The 17,967-nt window shown below is 36.1% G+C and overlaps 2 protein-coding genes across 2 annotated transcripts; both read left to right on the top strand.

Moving 5' to 3' along the window:
* The first annotated feature begins 1,172 nt into the window (after nucleotides 1-1,172).
* Nucleotides 1,173-9,537, top strand: LOC7464653 (protein VACUOLELESS1). Its single transcript, XM_002306712.4, has 15 exons — nucleotides 1,173-2,179; nucleotides 2,263-2,553; nucleotides 2,765-2,904; nucleotides 3,409-3,514; nucleotides 3,608-3,700; nucleotides 4,952-5,041; nucleotides 5,160-5,273; nucleotides 5,373-5,480; nucleotides 5,611-5,684; nucleotides 5,940-5,994; nucleotides 6,891-7,072; nucleotides 8,260-8,389; nucleotides 8,622-8,724; nucleotides 8,989-9,086; nucleotides 9,176-9,537. The coding sequence occupies exons 1-15, from the start codon at nucleotides 1,394-1,396 to the stop codon at nucleotides 9,338-9,340; spliced, it is 2,535 nt and encodes an 844-aa protein (XP_002306748.3). The 5' UTR covers nucleotides 1,173-1,393; the 3' UTR covers nucleotides 9,341-9,537.
* Nucleotides 9,538-10,844: 1,307 nt separating this feature from the next.
* LOC7464808 (protein PELOTA 1) lies at nucleotides 10,845-17,684 on the top strand. Its single transcript, XM_052452806.1, has 16 exons — nucleotides 10,845-11,268; nucleotides 11,365-11,447; nucleotides 11,539-11,611; nucleotides 11,739-11,813; nucleotides 11,907-11,963; nucleotides 12,491-12,536; nucleotides 13,507-13,582; nucleotides 14,496-14,571; nucleotides 14,728-14,760; nucleotides 14,892-14,960; nucleotides 15,146-15,252; nucleotides 16,018-16,090; nucleotides 16,275-16,313; nucleotides 16,465-16,559; nucleotides 17,117-17,223; nucleotides 17,317-17,684. The coding sequence occupies exons 1-16, from the start codon at nucleotides 11,218-11,220 to the stop codon at nucleotides 17,388-17,390; spliced, it is 1,134 nt and encodes a 377-aa protein (XP_052308766.1). The 5' UTR covers nucleotides 10,845-11,217; the 3' UTR covers nucleotides 17,391-17,684.
* Nucleotides 17,685-17,967: the final 283 nt, after the last annotated feature.

Below are 17,967 nucleotides of genomic sequence, written 5' to 3' on the forward strand. Positions count from 1 at the left end.
ATTGGTCTTTGCGCTTTTTTGTTTTTTGCTTTCTTGTCTACAAAGTTATCCTAATCTTATACTTATGATCACAGGGTTAACCTCGGTTAACTCATGTTTTTTTTTTGTTGCTTTTTTGAATTAATTTTTATCAATTACACCTTTCAACATTTGATTGTTTATTAATTGAACTTCATTGTTTTGCTCAATTTGCTTTCGGCAGGGTTACCTCGATATTATAATTGAGTCGCGGATTTGGCATGCTAAGACATGTGAGCTTGAGTTAAGTTTTTTACTTTTATTTCGTTGTTAATTTTTTTGTTGGTTTTTTTTTTTATTTTTGTTGAATTTTTTTTGTATTATTTAAATTATGTGAGTTTATTAAACTTAGTGAAGTCAATGAACCGAATTTCAATTATTAGTTTTTTTTTAAAATACTTGCATCACCTTAACATCTTTATTCATAATAGATAAAATTTGAGTTAATTCATGACATAACTCGAGCCACTTATCTAAATCGATTTATAACCACAACTTATGGTCATCTTTGAGATTTGTGAGAAGACCGTGGTATTATTTTTTTAAGTTTTACTGTAATGATTTCTAATGATTAAATTTCCCACCCAATTGAATATTAATAATTTAATAATATATTATCAACAAATTATGTGTAATTAATTCCCCAATCTTATATTTTTGCTATTTTGTTTCTGCATGAATAAATTTGACTACCGTCACATTTTCAAATAGAAGTATAAATCATAGTTTTAAGATGAAGCATGGTAGGTCAAAGTGACTTATACTTCAGCCTATAGTTATAAAATCTCACTTGATTTAAAAATTCAACTCATTAACTACCGAGTTAACGGAAAAATTCAGATTAAATTTTTTTTATCATTTCAGTATTGTTTTTTAAAAAAGCTTGGATTGAAATTAGTTGGCTAGCTAAATCCGTTACTTGGATTTGAAGTTGGGCTGATTATCAGAAATGTAATAGCTATGTTTAAGTTGGGCCAATTCCTTAATAACTATGGTATAAATCTTATGATCGAGCATGGGCATGTTTGAATACCCGAACTCGACTAAATGTCAAGGAGCCCAATACCCAAGCATGAGCCCATTAAAATCTTTGAAGTGTGAACCTCGTAAACAAGTAAAAAAAAAAAAAAAAAAAAATATCTGAAAGAAAATAAATTCGGGTTGGGTTTGTTCTCGCAGAGCGAAACGGAACCCATTTTCACCCGAAGCAGCTACAAATTATTGGGAGAAAATAGTTGTAGCAGATCATGATCAGCATTACATGCTTTTGAAAAAAAGAAAAAGAAATAAAGACATGATCAGATCATCCTAGCAACACAAAACAGCATCGAGACCTCTCTAAATAGCCCTAATTTCCCCAAACTCTCCTTCTGCCATGGCAAACGTCTCCGTCGCGGCGGAATGGCAACTACTAATTAACCGATACTACCGAAAACCTGAACTCTACCCGATGCGATGGAAACACATAGACTTAAGCCGCAACAAGGTAGCCTGCGCTCCCTTCGGCGGTCCAATCGCTATAATCCGCGACGATTCCAAAATCGTCCAGCTGTATGCCGAATCCGCCCTCCGAAAACTCCGAATTTTTAACTCCGCCGGTATCCTCCTCTCCGAAACCGTCTGGAAACACCCCGGAGGTCGATTGATCGGCATGTCATGGACCGAAGACCAAACCCTAATTTGCATAGTTCAGGACGGCACGATCTACCGTTACAACGTCCACTGCGAGGTTCTGGAACCTAATTTCTCTATGGGGAAGGAATGCTTTGAACAGAATGTCGTGGATTGCGTGTTTTGGGGGAACGGTGTCGTGTGCTTGACGGAAGCTGGGAAGCTGTTCTGTGTTCCTGATTTTAAGCAGATTAAGCCCTGTAAGCTTGCAGAAGTAGGGATTGGAGCTGAGGAATTGCCACATTGTATGGCGGTTATTGAACCGCAGTATACTGTTTCGGGTAATGTGGAGGTCTTGTTAGGAGTAGGAAGTGGAATTGTGATTGTTGATGAGGATGAGGTGAGGTTTATTGACGAGGAAAAAATTGGTGGTGTTGTGCTGAAAATTGCTGTTTCCCACAACGGGAGATTTTTAGCGTGTTTTATGCATGATGGAAGACTTGTTGTTATGAATACAGAGTTTAGGGATTTTTTTCAGTATCAATGTGAGGTAATTTATGTTGTATTTGGTTTAATTGTAAGGAGTAATTTATGTCGTGTTTGGTTTTTATTAATTTGTTTTGATATGTGCAGTCTGCTCTTCCACCAGAGCAGATGGCTTGGTGTGGATTAGATAGCGTGTTGCTTTATTGGGATGATGTGCTTTTGATGGTGGGACCTTCTGAGGATTCTGTATCATATATTTACGATGAACCTGTGATTTTTATCCCTGAGTGTGATGGAGTGAGGATATTGTCAAATACGAGTATGGAGTTTGTACAAAGGGTGCCTGATTCTACTGTGTCTATATTTAAGATAGGAAGCACGTCACCTGCATCATTGTTGTTTGATGCCTTGGATCATTTTGACAGGCGAAGCGCGAAGGTACTTATCTCATTGCCTTGCAAACATAGATACTTTACTATCTTATTTAAACTTGCAAATTGGTGGATCACTTGCTTGTAATGTTCGCATATATATATTTTAGAGTTACCGCTTACATTTTTGGTCTAGGTATGATGCCCACACAAACCATATGGGTTATGAGTTCAATAATTTCTTATGTGAAACTTCCGTCTTCTGTTGTTTTTACCAGGCTGATGAGAATTTGAGATTGATACGAGCATCCTTGCCTGAGGCTGTTGAAGCATGTATTGATGCTGCTGGTCATGAATTTGATGTTTCCCGGCAGCGGATGCTGCTAAGAGCTGCAAGTTATGGTCAAGCCTTTTGCAGGTGATTTTGATTCAGAAAAGAAGATTATGAGCTTATCATATACTCAATACTTCTGTGTACCTGTCGTGATGACGTGGAATTATATTGTTTGTGTAATTCTTGCCATTTGCAAAATTTAGCGAATTCTCACCAAGTCATGCAAACAAATTATGGTTTCGTTTCTGTCTTGCCCAGATTGATTTCGAATCCAAATTGCATTTTTGTTTACCTATACTCTGCCAGTGAGAAAATATGGAAAGAGATGGTTTTGGGAGCCTGACTAGCCAAATTGCTGCCTAAGGCTATTGTGGTAGAAATTTCCATTTGGAAGAGTTGCCTCTTGATGTGAGCCATAGTGGACTTCACTTTTAGCATGACTAACTTGTATTTTTGAAATGGCAACCTGCACCATTACTTTGCGGTCATTTACTTGATTATAATTTGTAGCATATATGAGCTTAAAATAGCATTTTTTTTCTTTTCTAATTTATGTTATCGGCATTGATGTCCAGTTGGCTTTGGCAGCAATTTTCAACGTGACCACATTCAAGAGATGTGCAAAACTTTGCGGGTCTTAAACGCTGTACGCGATCCTGAGATTGGCATCCCTCTAAGTATTGAGCAGTATAAGGTTTCTAATGCTTCATGACTTAAATTTCCAATTGCAAATCTGAACTTGCTCATAGCTTGTCAATCTGATACTTAATAAACTTTTTGTGGTCAGTTGCTTTCGGCACCCATTCTGATTGGTCGTTTGATTAATGCTCACCAACATCTTCTTGCACTGCGGATATCAGAATATGTTGGAATGAATCAAGTAAGTTTGAATCATAAATCGTCACTTCATTGTAGTATTCTCTAGGATTCTCGCAACTATGTTCCTCTTCCACAAATGAAACCTTAAGACTGAACCTTAACCTAATTATTTTGACGAAAAGATGTTGAGTGTTTTAATTTTCAGTAACATTCTATCGTGTAAATTTTCATATATCATGGATGCTTCAACCCTTGTTCAACTGATGTAGGAAAGCTTAGGTTTGGTGATCTACAAAGAGTCATGGTGACCCAAGCTCAGAGAATCAGGGATTTTAGGTAGGAATTAGGGCTAGGGTTTGATGTATGTGGAATTAGGAGGATTTGGGATTGTTACTGTAGCAGTAGAAACTAGAAAGTAATTTCGAGATTCCTGTACTAATAAGAAATAGTAGAGAAGATACTTAGAGAAGAGGAGGAAAGAACGCAAGGCCACAACCCTCCAACTAAATCAAATTATACTAATCATTCCATTGTTGAAGTCCTACATCACATAGAACAGGTGCTCATTTATAGGCACCAAAATCCTAGTAGCCCTATACTTGGAAACGCCCATTTAATAATCCAGTTCCTAATAAGCAAGGTTTCCATAATAGTATTAACATTCATAAATAAATAAAATCCTAAATAGATTGAGTTTACAAGAAATCTGAAAATAAAAGTTAAATTAGAATATTTCATTAATTTCTCTTTCCTCAGTTGCATCATCAGGAAATGTTAGAGGCATTTATTGGTGATTGTTTATATGACTGAGTGCTCGTTGCCCCTAGTGTTTGCGCGCATTTAATGACTACCGCCAATGCTTATACTTCCACAATGCTATTAAATATATGCATTCTATTCTCTAACATATTATCAACTTGGTTATTGTATGCAGGAACTAAAACTGCACTGTCCTTCGTATAATTGGGATTTTTCTTTTAATAGCTTATTTACATATTATTTATTGTGGTAATTTGGACGGCTAAGATTTAGTTATTTTTAAGGCTAAGATTTCTTTTACTTATGATTTTGCTAGTATTTAAGGGCTGTACTTTTATAATAGGAAAGAAGTTTGATATTTTGATAATTTTATCAGAGATTTGCTCTCTTTTTTTTGTGGCTGTTCAGCCCTGACAACCAGCCTTTAGTTGTGTTAGCTATCTTTTGTCTTTTCTCCGTGCGTCATTATCTTATGATCTTTGTGTGCCTTGCAGATACTAGAAAGCAAATCATTTATATGTGCATTCACCTTTTCTTGATTGGTTTTATATAGGAAGTAGTTATAATGCATTGGTCCTGCACAAAGATAACAGCTTCATTAGCAATTCCCGATGCAGCCCTCCTTGAAATCTTACTTGATAAGGTTTGTGCTTCTTTTGATCGTTGTTAGGTTAACCTCAAAGGCTCTGGAAGTCAACTGTTTGTTCTTTTTCTCTTGTAACGTCAATGCAACATCTGAAATGATGTTTTTCAAGTTGCAGCTGAAATTATGCAAGGGAATATCCTATGCAGCTGTTGCTGCTCATGCAGATAGGAGTGGCCGCCGGAAGTTGGCTGCTATGCTTGTTGATCATGAACCACGCTCCTCAAAACAGGTTTTTTTTAATATTATAGTAGTTTTCATTATTGTCCTTTTGAAGAGAAATGGCTATTTTTTCTGAGTTATTACTGATTTTTTTTTTCTTTCACTTTAGGTTCCTTTATTGTTAAGTATAGCAGAGGAAGATACAGCTCTAATGAAGGCAACTGAAAGTGGTGACGCTGACCTTGTTTACCTTGTCCTTTTTCATATCTGGCAAAAGGTAATTGCTTCCTTTAAATTTTATGAACTAGCTTCTAAATTCGGGGTTATATAAATGAAGCATGAGCAGAAGTACTTGTTGATTCATCAATCACTTGAACCATCTTGGATTATTTTTCTTGTTTATGCAGAGGCCAGCCTTGGAGTTTTTTGGAACAATACAGGCCAGACCTCTGGCTCGTGATTTATTTACAGCTTATGCGCGGTAGGTATAAAATTGTCTAATACAGTTGTTTTCTGAAACTAATTTTAAAATTTTAAATTTTTTGCATGTTTTCTAATCTATTATGAGAACTCTAATTTGCAAAGCTTTTCTCATCCAATAATTCATGTCTTCTATCCATTTAGTGCATGCTGACATGTGACTTTTTTCCAGTTTCTTGTGTAATGTATATGCATTGAAAGACTTTTTTTCAATCTCTCTTTTTGCTGCATGATTACATTTGGGTTTCTTTTCCAGGTGTTATAAACATGAATTCTTGAAAGACTTCTTCTTATCAACAGGACAACTTCAAGTAGGTTCAAGTTCTTCATGATTGGTTAAGAACCTGTGAATTTTTTCTTTTGTTGTACTTTGAATTGATTGTCATGGAACAGAGTAGCAAGTAATAGGTCAGTTTTCATATGTTGCTTTATGTGAATGTGTGATAGCCAGAAAAGGGATTCTTTGGTGATGAATTGCCATACTGCAGAGTTAAATATAGTGCAAGTTATAATGGTTCAACTCATTTAGCGTGGTAAATTATTTTTGAAATGTCAAAAAAATCCCTCATACTTTGATGCCTGATCCTTATACTAAATTATTTTTATCAATGTGATTTTTTAATACTTGTCGGTACTATGTTATCACATAGCAATCATGCCATCATGACACTGTTCCATAGTTTAAGGATTAGAGTTTGTGAAAACCTCAACCAGCTTTAGTGGGTGCAAGTATGATCCTCTAATTTGCAATATATTGCAAGTGAGTTGGCTCTATGTGCATTTATGCATGTGCGGTTTTTGTGAGGGAGCAGGATGTTTATGGATGACAGACCACCTTGGGTTTAGCAAATGGTAGTTTAGATTCAAATTCTTAATGTAAATTGACTAAATGAGGTGATCCAATTCCTTCAGGTATTAATGACTAATTAATTGTAATGATAAATGTGAATTTGTAAGGATGGGCCTCTCTCTCATGATGCATGCACACATTTGCAACATAACAAAATGGGGCAGGCTTTATGTGCTCTCGTCAATGATGCCTATCAATTTTGTTTTGTTTGTCAAAGCTTATTTTTTTTCGCATACCAATTACCCATTGACATTGTCAGCATTTGAGTTGGTCTAAAGTTGTGCCGCATATCTGATTAATTTAATGTTAATCACTCCATTTCTCTGTTTTAATATGAAAGTTAATTTGGTTTTACAGGATGTGGCTTTTCTCCTATGGAAAGATTCGTGGGAACTAGGGAAAAATCCAATGGGCAGTAAAGGATCTCCACTTCACGGTCCACGCATAAAACTCATTGAAAAGGCCCACAATCTTTTTTCAGAGACCAAGGAACATACCTTTGAGTCGAAAGCTGCAGAAGAGCATGCAAAGCTACTGAGGTAAGATGCCAGCTAGTTCACTGAATATGTTGTTGACCATCTGTCTATTCCATCTATCTCCAACATAATGTTTGTCACAATAGTTTATGTAGTTCTATTAGAGCAGTTACATACAAAGATGATGTAATGTGTTCATTCTCTGGAAACTAATATAAAATAGATGCATAATCCAATTAATTAGCAGCGAGCCTTTGCTATTAACAGGTAAAGGTAGTTCTTGTGGGCAATTTTCCAGTCTTGTAGAAATCTAGAAGCACTTGGCAAATGTGTTTATTAAATGCTGTTTTCTTGGAAACTTGTCTTTTTTATTTTTCAAGTACTAAAAGTTTTATACATTTACCACTTTGAAAATCAATGGCTCTGTGTGTTTACCCAGTGCTTTATCTATTTGTTATTCGTTGTTTTAAATGCAATACAAACAAGACCTTTGTTTTCTATTTCAGAAAAGTATTAGATAGTAAACATGTTTTCTTTAGATATTCATGGAGATCTGATTTTAGAACAGAGCTGATAGGCTGAGATGAAAATTAAAAAAATTGTTTTCTGAAAGTAAACACAACCAAAATATTACTTTCCTGCTCAATTAATGTCCCCCATCAATTGAAATCTCAATTTGATTCTTACTATCTCAGTGAATATTTGAGCAAGGGTTGGTGGCTTTAATTTCAATCATACACTTATCCTTTGTTAGGATGTTAAAAGCTACCTTGTAAAGAAACACATGGTTATAAATAATTTAACATTGCAAATATCAGATATGCACGTACTGAAGTTATTTCTCTTTTTCTCTCTATCAAGTGCTTTCAGCACACAATTCATTATGCTTAATTTCATGCGTCAAGGGTATCTTCACATGCACTAAGTCATGTAAAATATCAAGACTAATATTTTCCCCCTCCAAATTGAATTTTGGAGTGTTTTGGACTGAAAGGGTGTTTAGTGAATAGTAGAAATTTCAAGGTAAATGAGTTTCTCATAATTACTCAAATGACAATATCATCAATGGTAAAATGTTATTTCTAGATTTATGATATTGCTTTGCCTGTCAGTGCAGTTTTTGTATTTCCCTATACCCCTCTTCCTTGGTCCATAATTTTCCCTTTTGCTGGTGAAGGATGTGCTAAATTTTGCTGAGTTATAAACTTGTATGAACTCCTTTTCCCTTCTGATAATATCTTTTTTTGCAGAATTCAACATGAGTTAGAAGTCTCTACAAAGCAGCCCATCTTTGTAGATTCAAGCATCAGTGATACAATTCGAACATGTATTGCTTTGGGAAATCATAGAGCTGCAATGAGAGTTAAAACAGAGTTTAAGGTCTGTTAACCTTATTATGTTTGCTCACTGTTTGAAGAGTGAAATTAAGGTTTTACTGGTGCTTCTTGCCATGAGTATAATTTACATACATGCAATTTGTTTGTCTGTCTGTAACTGAATTCTATACACTTAGCTGATGCAATAAAAATATTGTTTTGTGTCCATATGTTCGAAGTTTTTTTTTTCAGGCTACAAAATTCATCTTCCCTTTTGTGACATTGACTTTTCTCAGGTTTCTGAGAAGAGATGGTATTGGCTTAAAGTTTTGGCTTTGGTAACCATTAGAGACTGGGAAGCCCTGGAAAAGTTTTCGAAGGAGAAGAGACCACCAATGGGTAAGATCTCTTGGTTGTTTGATCTTGGAGGACAACAAAAGGAAGTAAATTAATTAATTGTATCTTCCTTGCTTGGCAATTTATTTCTTCCACCTTTGTTTTCCTTAGAATCAGAATGCATGGGATTTAAATTAGAAATCTCAATTATTGGAATGAGTTCTTGATTGGTAAACTGTTACGATGGACATTTCATAGGTCCTGTTATATGACAGCCATATGATATCTTAGATTTTTTTTTTTGGGTTGGGGGGGGGCATCTAATAGGTTTCAGGCCATTTGTGGAAGCATGCATTGATGTGGATGAGAAAGCTGAAGCACTGAAATATATTCCAAAACTTGCAGATCCCAGAGAAAGAGCTGAGGTAATCAGACCATGTGTCTTTTTTTCTCCTCCCTTTTTATCTGCTTTTCTAGTCACCTTTGCTCAATGTCCCATCTTTGATTTTTGCAGGCATATGCTCGGATTGGCATGGCAAAGGAAGCTGCTGATGCTGCTTCTCAGGCAAAAGATGGTGAATTGCTTGGTCGATTGAAATTGAGTTTTGCACAGAATACAGCAGCTTCATCAATATTTGACACCCTACGTGATCGTTTGTCCTTCCAAGGCGTCTCATAGGGACCTTTAGCTTCATTTTCTCTTTCTTTTTTTCTGAGTTTCGAGCTTGATGTATGTGTGTTGTGTGCATGTTCTCTTTTCAATGTAAATGTAGATGAACTGCCCTACAATTTGCTCATTGAAATTAACTTCAATTGATTTTTAGCTTGCGACCTTTTATTATTTTGTTTAATGGCATCTTCCTCTCTTTTTTAAAACCTTTTTTGACATTCTTAAGAACTTTTTGCAAACTATTGTTGTTGCTTGGGTGCTACAAAGTCAGTTCATCTAAATTTACATTCTTCAGCAAGATGGGCTTTTCCAGTAGAGCTTTGTAGTTGATATGATCTTCTAATGATACGAGTGGTCCGGGACTCTGAGATTGTTACGATAACCTGTACTTTTCCCATCCGAGTCATCTTTATATATATAAACAGCTGGCTGAGATGCGTATTGGTGAGTGTTCATATTTGCCATTCCACCTGACAATAATATTTTGAAGAAGAAAACATTAGAATTCCACAACCAACCGATGGCTTAGTTTGAAAATCTGAGAAGGCAGTTCTGAACTAAAACCCCGAAATCATACTGGCCCGTGTTCTTCGTTTTCTGGAATCTGGAGCTCCAAATCATCTTTGAAAGGCTGAAATACCAGGTCCACTTTAGAATCATCCACTTTGTCACTAGTTGGTGGATCCCACCGTATAAGTTGATTGCTGGCAAAAATTAAGGGATATACAAAAAAAAAAAGTATATATATAGATGAATACTTCCTTTTTTGAACAATTGATTCATACTTCATGCTTGCCAACACATCAGGGAAAGAAAAAGGAAGCTAAAAGACTGAATGCGATTAGAAGATGGACAATATTTCTCTGTTCATTCATCTTAAATTATAACTGACCTCCAAAGGGTCAAAACGGTGGTTAAATTGATACGACCTTAACAATAGCAGCGTATGCCCCGTGCACGCGCGCGCGCGCACAAAGGTAAACTACACGAACATCAACCTGTGGTTTTGAAGAAAACTTGTGTCATTCAGCAGTCAGCATGAATCTTTCCCTTGACTTGTAGGAAGAAATCCAATTCGGAAAAAGAACAATCTATGAAAAGAGAGAGAATTGCATTCAAACAGAGACATCTTCGCAGGATTCCATCCAGATTACGGAATAGGAATCTCCTCATATTTGGGAGGGTAATTCTGTTTCAAAACCCGGGATCTCCTTCCACGTATCCCAGATTAAAATATACCACCACCACTGGGCATGCATCTCTCTTCCCATTACATGCCGAGAAGATTTTAAGATTTGAGGAAGAAGCAAAGGCAAAACCGGTTTCCAGATTTTAAATTTCTCTGTTCTTTTTTGCGACTGATGTTACTTTTCAGATTGAAGAGTTTAGGTTTTCGGACTTCATGTTGCAAATGGGTTTACCAAAACGATGACGTTTTACTTATATGTGTGTGTGTATATATATATAAATAGTCGGGTTACATCTAAGTTTACTCAGGTCTTACGGGTTTTGGGCGACATGGTTTTACCGGGTCAAATTTTTAATTGGTTTTTTTTTAAATTCGATTCAGTTTCCACTCCAGATCAGTCAGGTTCTGGTCAACCCGCCTACCTGGATCAAGTTTTAAAACTATGAGCTGAGTATCCAACTAATCTATCCATCCCTCGGTCGGACTATGCCAATTTATCCATCCCTCGGTCGGACGACACAATCCGACTGCCTATAAAACACACACTCACACACCCAATCTCTCTCCTACACGCAGACTGCTTTGGGCTTTCCCTTGAAAACCCACAGCTCTTATCTCTCTCCCTCCCTCTCCATCTTTAATTTTTCTGCCAACAAAACATACGAAAATATAGTTATTTATTTATTTTTGAGATACCATGAAGATCAATAGAAGAGATCTTGTACCAGACGGACCTGGTAGCGTCAAGGTACAGACAATTTCAATTTCTCTCAATTTACTTTTTCTAGGGTTTGACATGCAACCTTTTTCTAAAAAAATATATTTTTGTGAATGGAATGTGTAGATGACGCCGGTTGATGCAGATGATCTTTGGTTTGTCTACAATTTGATAGCTCATGGAGATTCTGTTATGGCTGTTACTGTCAGGTATTCCTTTTAAAAAAAATTGTCTTCTTTCAAATTTTCTTTTAAAAGTTTTTTAATCAGTTACAAGGTTAAACATAATTGTTATAAATAGGAAAGTTTTGAGAGAGACGTCTACCGGAAGAGATGCGGAGCGTGTTAAGCTTAAGTTAGAAATCAAAGTTGAGGTATTATTATTATTATATAAAATATTGGAATTTTTGCTATTATTTTCTTATTTTCTTCCTGCTGTATGTTGTTTGTTGTTATCAGCATAACTAACAGAGTTCTGTATTTCTTTTTAAACTGTTTAAGGCTATAGAATATGATAAAGTAGGGTCTGTTTTGCGAATTCGTGGAAAGAATGTATTAGAGAACGAATATGTGAAGGTATGCGAAGCATTATTTTAGTCTGGGTTCTGAAAAGGAAAAAAAACGAATTATCTTGTTTATGTGGGGAGCTCATTGATGTTTTCATTGCAGATTGGAGCATTTCATACACTAGAAATTGAGCTGCATCGACCTTTTGTATTGAGAAAGGTATGCTTGCTTATGCTCGGTTGAGCTGCTTTGACTTTTTTTAAAATTTATGGATGCTTTGGAATTTTGCAGCTTATTTTTTTTCCTACTATTTATGAAGGAAAAACAGCTATTTCTTTCGTAGTCTTGCATGTAATTTGCTTGCTTACAAGCAATCTCTCAGTTTTTTCAAGCTTTTCTAGCCTGCACTACTACTGAATGAGTGATGTCCAAATGAGCTATGACCATATAAAATTCTGTAATGTAGGTTTTTCAAGCTTCATGTTATCTTATATGCTGTTTGCAGTGTAAATATTTGACGTTGAGCTTTCAAAACTCGGGAACATAAAATCATATTTACGATTTGATATTCTTCCAAAAATATGTGAACCATGTTTCATGGTTAATACAGATAATAATTATCCCAAATGAGTGTTATAATAACTTGTTTTCAAGAGATACAATTTGGTAACTTTCCATGCGTGTATCCTTGTTATCTATGTCACTGGCTTATTGACTTGTAGCTTGTGAACTGCAATATATTGTAGGAACTTTGGGACTCGATGGCATTGCATGTACTCAATCAGGCTTCTGGTATGTAGTTTTAATTCACCAATTACTCACTTTCCTTGTTAGTTCTTTCCTTAGTAAAAGGTGTATAATTTGAACTTGTTTGCATGCCAAACACCCTGTTATAAACTTGTCATTGATCTTATTTGGACTTCATGGCTAAACTGCTTGGGATACGTTGGCTTTTATTAAGATTTTCCCAACTAGGGGAAAGGTGGTAGTGGAACTACTAACTTACAAATTCCTGCCAGAGCAATCTGTTGTTTATCACCAATTGGGTGATTGATTTTTTTTTTGGTCATGTAGAGAACTATCTCTCAACTTTGTTTGCATTCTTGGCCATATCGATGTGAATTTCAGAACTCTTGACATGTCAAAAATTAGCAGTTGAAATTAGCAGTTTTAAACTTACATTATTAAGGCTGGGTGCTCATACAGCATCCTCTGTTTGGAGATCCCTGCCTTTATGTGTGTAGATGCAATTATTCATTTTTTAAATTCCTTTTTAGTCGTTAATATTTCACAAGATTCCATCAAACCTTTCCATTATTTTTCAACTGGCTAAGAATATATCTGCAGATAAATTAGTAGATGTTACTGGTAGAGAATATATGATTACTTTCTACTTATTGTTAGTATTCATTAATGTTTACAAGATTCCATCAAACCTTTCCATTATTTTTCAACTGGTTGAGAATATATCGGCAGATAATTTAGTAGATGTTAGTGTTTCTTGTACAGTCAATGGTTCCTATCTGTCATATTCATTGGAATGAGTGGTATTGAAGTTCTTTTTTGCAACTTTAACTGCTAGTCACATATGTAAATACCAGGAAGATATCATTCCAGACTTTTTGAAAAAGTCAATTTGGAGCTCCAGTGCAATATGAAATCTTTGTGTTCTGATTATACTTTGTTACTCAAGAAAATTATTACAGAATAGACAAATATGATTAATCACTTTCTAACTAATGGTCTGTGTCTACAATTTCAGATCCTGCTGCAAGTGCTGATCTTGCTGTGGTTTTAATGCAAGAAGGATTAGCACATATCCTGCTTGTTGGTAGAAGGTAAAATAACTTGTTGAGAATATGAGTACTATGTGTCTTAAATTTTCTGTGATTCATCTTTTGTTGGAAGATATCTATATGGAGCTGAATGCACGAACACTCTCTGTGGTTAGCAAGCCAACACCTTGAAACCATCCCGTGGGGACCAAGGCTGGAGTGTGCATTCCCATTGGCTAGTCTGTAGAGGTAGGAGAGTCTAGGTGGTTATTTGAGTTAGGGCAGATGCCTCCTGTTTACCTCACCAAAACCAACAGTGATTGAGCTGGACTAATCATACTAAACTCCTCAAATGCTCTTGCACATCAAGTGCTTCAGCATGACAAATTCTTGGCCAACAATGATTACATGGTGCCTCAAACCATTGATAAGAGGTGTGTCATGGATGTATCTTGGCATGAAGTGTCTAATTGTGAATGTGCATAGTCCTTGGCTAGAAAGGGACATACTCATCTGCTGAAATGTGGCTTGTATGTACATTGGCACCCTTAGCATACTTGTACGTGTTCATTTTTTGGTTTCTCATTCAACATCAATATTTAGAAAATCCGAGTCCCTACTTTGGGGCTGGAAAATGGGGAAGTGACTTGAGCAGCTGGCATCCTTTGTATTTAGGGAGCATGCTTAGCAAGGGATGGTTGAGTTGTGGTTCTCAAGGTCATGATTTATTTGGAAATACATTTTTGAAGCTTGGAAGGGGGTGAGTTTTGGTTCCCAGGATGATGTTTTCTCTAGAAGAATTTTGTGACGGATTTGGATTATAAGGAGATGTATGCTGTAAAAAATCAAGAATTGAATTGTCCCTACCTTTTCTCTTAGAGATTGCCATTGCATCATAATGTGTTTGAATGGTATTTGAATGTGCCATTGTGGGTTAAATGTATTTGCTAATGTTGCTGTGGCCATTTTGTAACAGTTTAACTACTACTCGTGCGAAGATAGAAACTTCAATTCCTCGAAAACATGGGCCTGCAATAGCTGGTTATCAGACGGTATGCTTCTTTACTTATATTATGAATTACAGATCAACTCACTTGAATTTTGAATTTTGGATCTGGTTCTTCCCTCTCCTTTTGGTTTGTCCTTGGACTTAGTAACTAGAACTTAACAATTCATTTTTTTACTCATTGTCTTTCTATGTCTCACAGGCATTAAATAAGTTCTTTGAGCATTTATTACAGGTGAGTTCTATCCCACTTGTATTGCCATTACCTTATTCCATTCCAAAAAATTAACTGTGTGCTTCAGTTGTCTTAACTACGGAAGTGCTTGTTTATACAACCACTGATGGGGTTCTATGCATATGTTGTAGGCTTTTCTGAAACATGTTGATTTTAATGTGGTTCGGTGTGCGGTGATTGCAAGTCCTGGTTTCACAAAGGTCTGGATTCTTCATCATTTTTTCCTGCACTTCTAGAATGAAAGATTTCATCTAATACTTATTTTTTTTTTCCATTTAAAGGACTGCTGCTACTTTATAGCTGTGATGTCTTTTGTGGAGCTTCCTTCTCATTTTTTATAATGTATTGTGTACTATACCTGAAAATTATTTCTTATGTGTTTCAGGACCAGTTTCATCGTCACTTGTTGTTGGAGGCAGAGAGGAGACAGCTGAGGCCTATCATTGAGAACAAGTCACGCATAGTTCTTGTGCATACAAGCTCAGGATACAAGTATGGTCCTCGTAATCTTTGCTTCTAGGCTCACTGTGCTTGGAACAGTGGATAATACTTTGCACAGTAATTAGTGATAAGTTTCTAGAAATCTACCTAACACACTTGTTTTAGGATCCATGTCAATATAATTGGTGGAAATAAGTGCATTTCAGCCCCCTTTACTTCGTATGTCCATGCATTACATCATCTATATATAAGATTCTTCCACTCACTGGTGCTGTATTGTGATTGCTCGAGTCCAGTAAGGCATCTCTATTATAGTGTGTGATTGGCCTGGTCCTTGACTGCCATTCAACCAGTGGACTTCATCGTTTTTACTGCATTCTAGATCTCTTTCTGCCATTCCAGTTTCTTTGCTTTTCACCTGGATCAGACAACATATTCTGTTTCATTGTGTATCATTTTATGTAACAAACATGTGCCTTTTCTTTTACTGTAGTTTATCGTTTTTTTGGTAGCGCACAAACTCTCTTGATCTTTGTCCATGATTTTCATTTGGTGCATGAAGTGATAATTATTCATGAAAAATTGGGAACAAATATGACACTAGTAACATTTATGGACACAGCTAGTTCAGAGCTACTCTTTTGTAGCCCATCACTTTTGGGAGGCACCCAAATTCTCTCTTATTGGCACTGTTTTGCACAAAGGGGTTTTCAAAGTTTAGGTGGTTATGAGCTATCTTTTGGACACACTGCCTATCATGATGTTTTGTTTCTTACATGCAGCTTCTTCTAACTATTTAACATTAAATTTTGGCAGGCATAGTTTGAAAGAGGTTCTAGATGCTCCAAATGTTATGAATATGATAAAAGACACTAAAGCAGCACAAGAGGTAATTTTGATTGCCCAAGTTGACCAACATTTCAGCTTGTCTCACTCTTACCTTGTTCAACAATTATGCTTATCCCAATGCTAGTGCAATGCATAGTTGTGTTTGCAGAAGCATTCTCTGTTCAGTATTTGCTTCAATTGTTTGCAATAATAATTTCTTTTTTGTTATCCCCACTTTGTTTCAGGTCCGAGTTCTGAAGGATTTCTTTGACATGCTTTCAAATGTGAGGCTCTTTCCTTGAAATGCATGATTTTTAGTTTTTGTTGTTTCCAATTATTTTCCTAACCATTCCCAGTACGGCTTTTCTTGTTATATTTGCGCTCATGTTGCATTTCTGAGATCTAAATTTGATTGAAATTGTGGTTTTCTGATAGGATCCAGATCGAGCGTGCTATGGACCAAAGCACGTGGAGGTTGCTCATGAACGCATGGCAGTGCAAACTCTACTCATCACAGATGAGTTATTCAGGTTAGCCTAATAAGAGTAAATCTAAATATTTGAACAAACAGAATGCCAGAGATGCTAAAACTTTTCTTAACTCTTCTCTGCTAACTGACGTGGTAACTTATGATAGTTTTTATATTAATGTCAAGCACCATATTAATGCTAAGATCCTCATCACCATGATTTAATGTATACGTCACATCAGTCAATAAAAAAAAGTGAGGGAGTGTTAGCATCCCAGCATTACTCTTTGAACAGTAGTGTGTTGGTTAATTCAGAAATATCACATTGCATGCAATTAATTGATTCCATATGGATGTTCCATAATATTTATGAATCTACATTGAGGAAACAATGTCATGTTTTCCTAGAAGTTTTTATAACTTGTGGTGATGAGACAGCTTGTGGTCGATGCACTAAAGATTAATCGTACTAGAGGCAGACTCAAGTGATATCATCATTTATTCTCTTATTTCAAGAATCTCACATTAGACATGGCATAAACCTTATGACCCATGGTTACGGGAGTGTTTTCATTGAGATGATGAATGGAAATTAATCTTGTTATGAACTGGTTTCAGGAATGCTGATATACCAATGAGAAAAAAGTACGTCAACCTAGTCAACTCAGTGAAGGGTTCAGGTGGCACTGTTCATATATTTTCATCAATGCATGCATCAGGAGAGCGTGAGTACCATTTTTATTTACTTAAGGGGATAGCGTGAGTATCATATTCATTATCCTGAATCCATTTTTCCCCCTCTTTTCAATCAAAAACAGAATTGGCTCAGTTGACTGGCGTTGCTGCAATTCTGCGATTTCCTCTACCGGAGCTGGAGGACATTGAGATGTGATGGTAAATTGTGGGTAGGAAAGCATTTGTCCGTAATCTCTCGACCCTTGCAATCAGCATGTTGTATTATGTTTTTCCTTCAATTTTATTTTTGATGTACATTATTATACCCAAAGCATTAATAGGTAAATCTTTGGTAGATTGATTGAGTAATAAACATGGGCGTTTGTATCACGGCCTGCATTCTTTTCTCCTCCCCTTCTTTAAGCGAGTAGCCTCAGAATTGTACATATATATATCTGAGCAATAAAGCAGATTGCAATGAATCGATTCTATTATTGGAATTTTGATTTAACTGGCTCGTGTGCGTTCGTGTATCCTTTCCTCTGGTAATACAACGGAATCGTTGACTCTGTTCCATGGTCATGATGGTCTTTGAAATCGCTAACAAAGCTGCCAAATGGCTATGCATTGCGATCTTTCAGCCTATATAATCTCTTCATGAACATCCGTAATATAATTAGCCTGTCCTTCCTTTATTTTTGCTGCTGCAAATCTGAGCATATAGCATAGTCAAGTGTCCTTCCTCTCTGAATTTGAAAGAACATTGAGATGCCAGTAACGTTGTAGAAGCTGAA

Source organism: Populus trichocarpa, chromosome 5 (genome assembly GCF_000002775.5).
Source record: "Populus trichocarpa isolate Nisqually-1 chromosome 5, P.trichocarpa_v4.1, whole genome shotgun sequence".
In the NCBI taxonomy this organism is placed as follows: Eukaryota; Viridiplantae; Streptophyta; class Magnoliopsida; order Malpighiales; family Salicaceae; genus Populus; species Populus trichocarpa.

Excerpts from the sequence above, each read along its gene's own strand:
- LOC7464653 (XM_002306712.4), top strand. The coding sequence starts at position 1,394 with ATGGCAAACGTCTCCGTCGCGGCGGAATGGCAACTACTAATTAACCGA. Across the intron at positions 5,481-5,610 it reads TTTTTCATATCTGGCAAAAG|AGGCCAGCCTTGGAGTTTTT; the intron begins GTAATTGCTTCC and ends TTGTTTATGCAG. Across the intron at positions 5,685-5,939 it reads TTATTTACAGCTTATGCGCG|GTGTTATAAACATGAATTCT; the intron begins GTAGGTATAAAA and ends TTTCTTTTCCAG.
- LOC7464808 (XM_052452806.1), top strand. The coding sequence starts at position 11,218 with ATGAAGATCAATAGAAGAGATCTTGTACCAGACGGACCTGGTAGCGTC. Across the intron at positions 16,314-16,464 it reads TCTTTGACATGCTTTCAAAT|GATCCAGATCGAGCGTGCTA; the intron begins GTGAGGCTCTTT and ends GTTTTCTGATAG. Across the intron at positions 17,224-17,316 it reads AATGCATGCATCAGGAGAGC|AATTGGCTCAGTTGACTGGC; the intron begins GTGAGTACCATT and ends AATCAAAAACAG.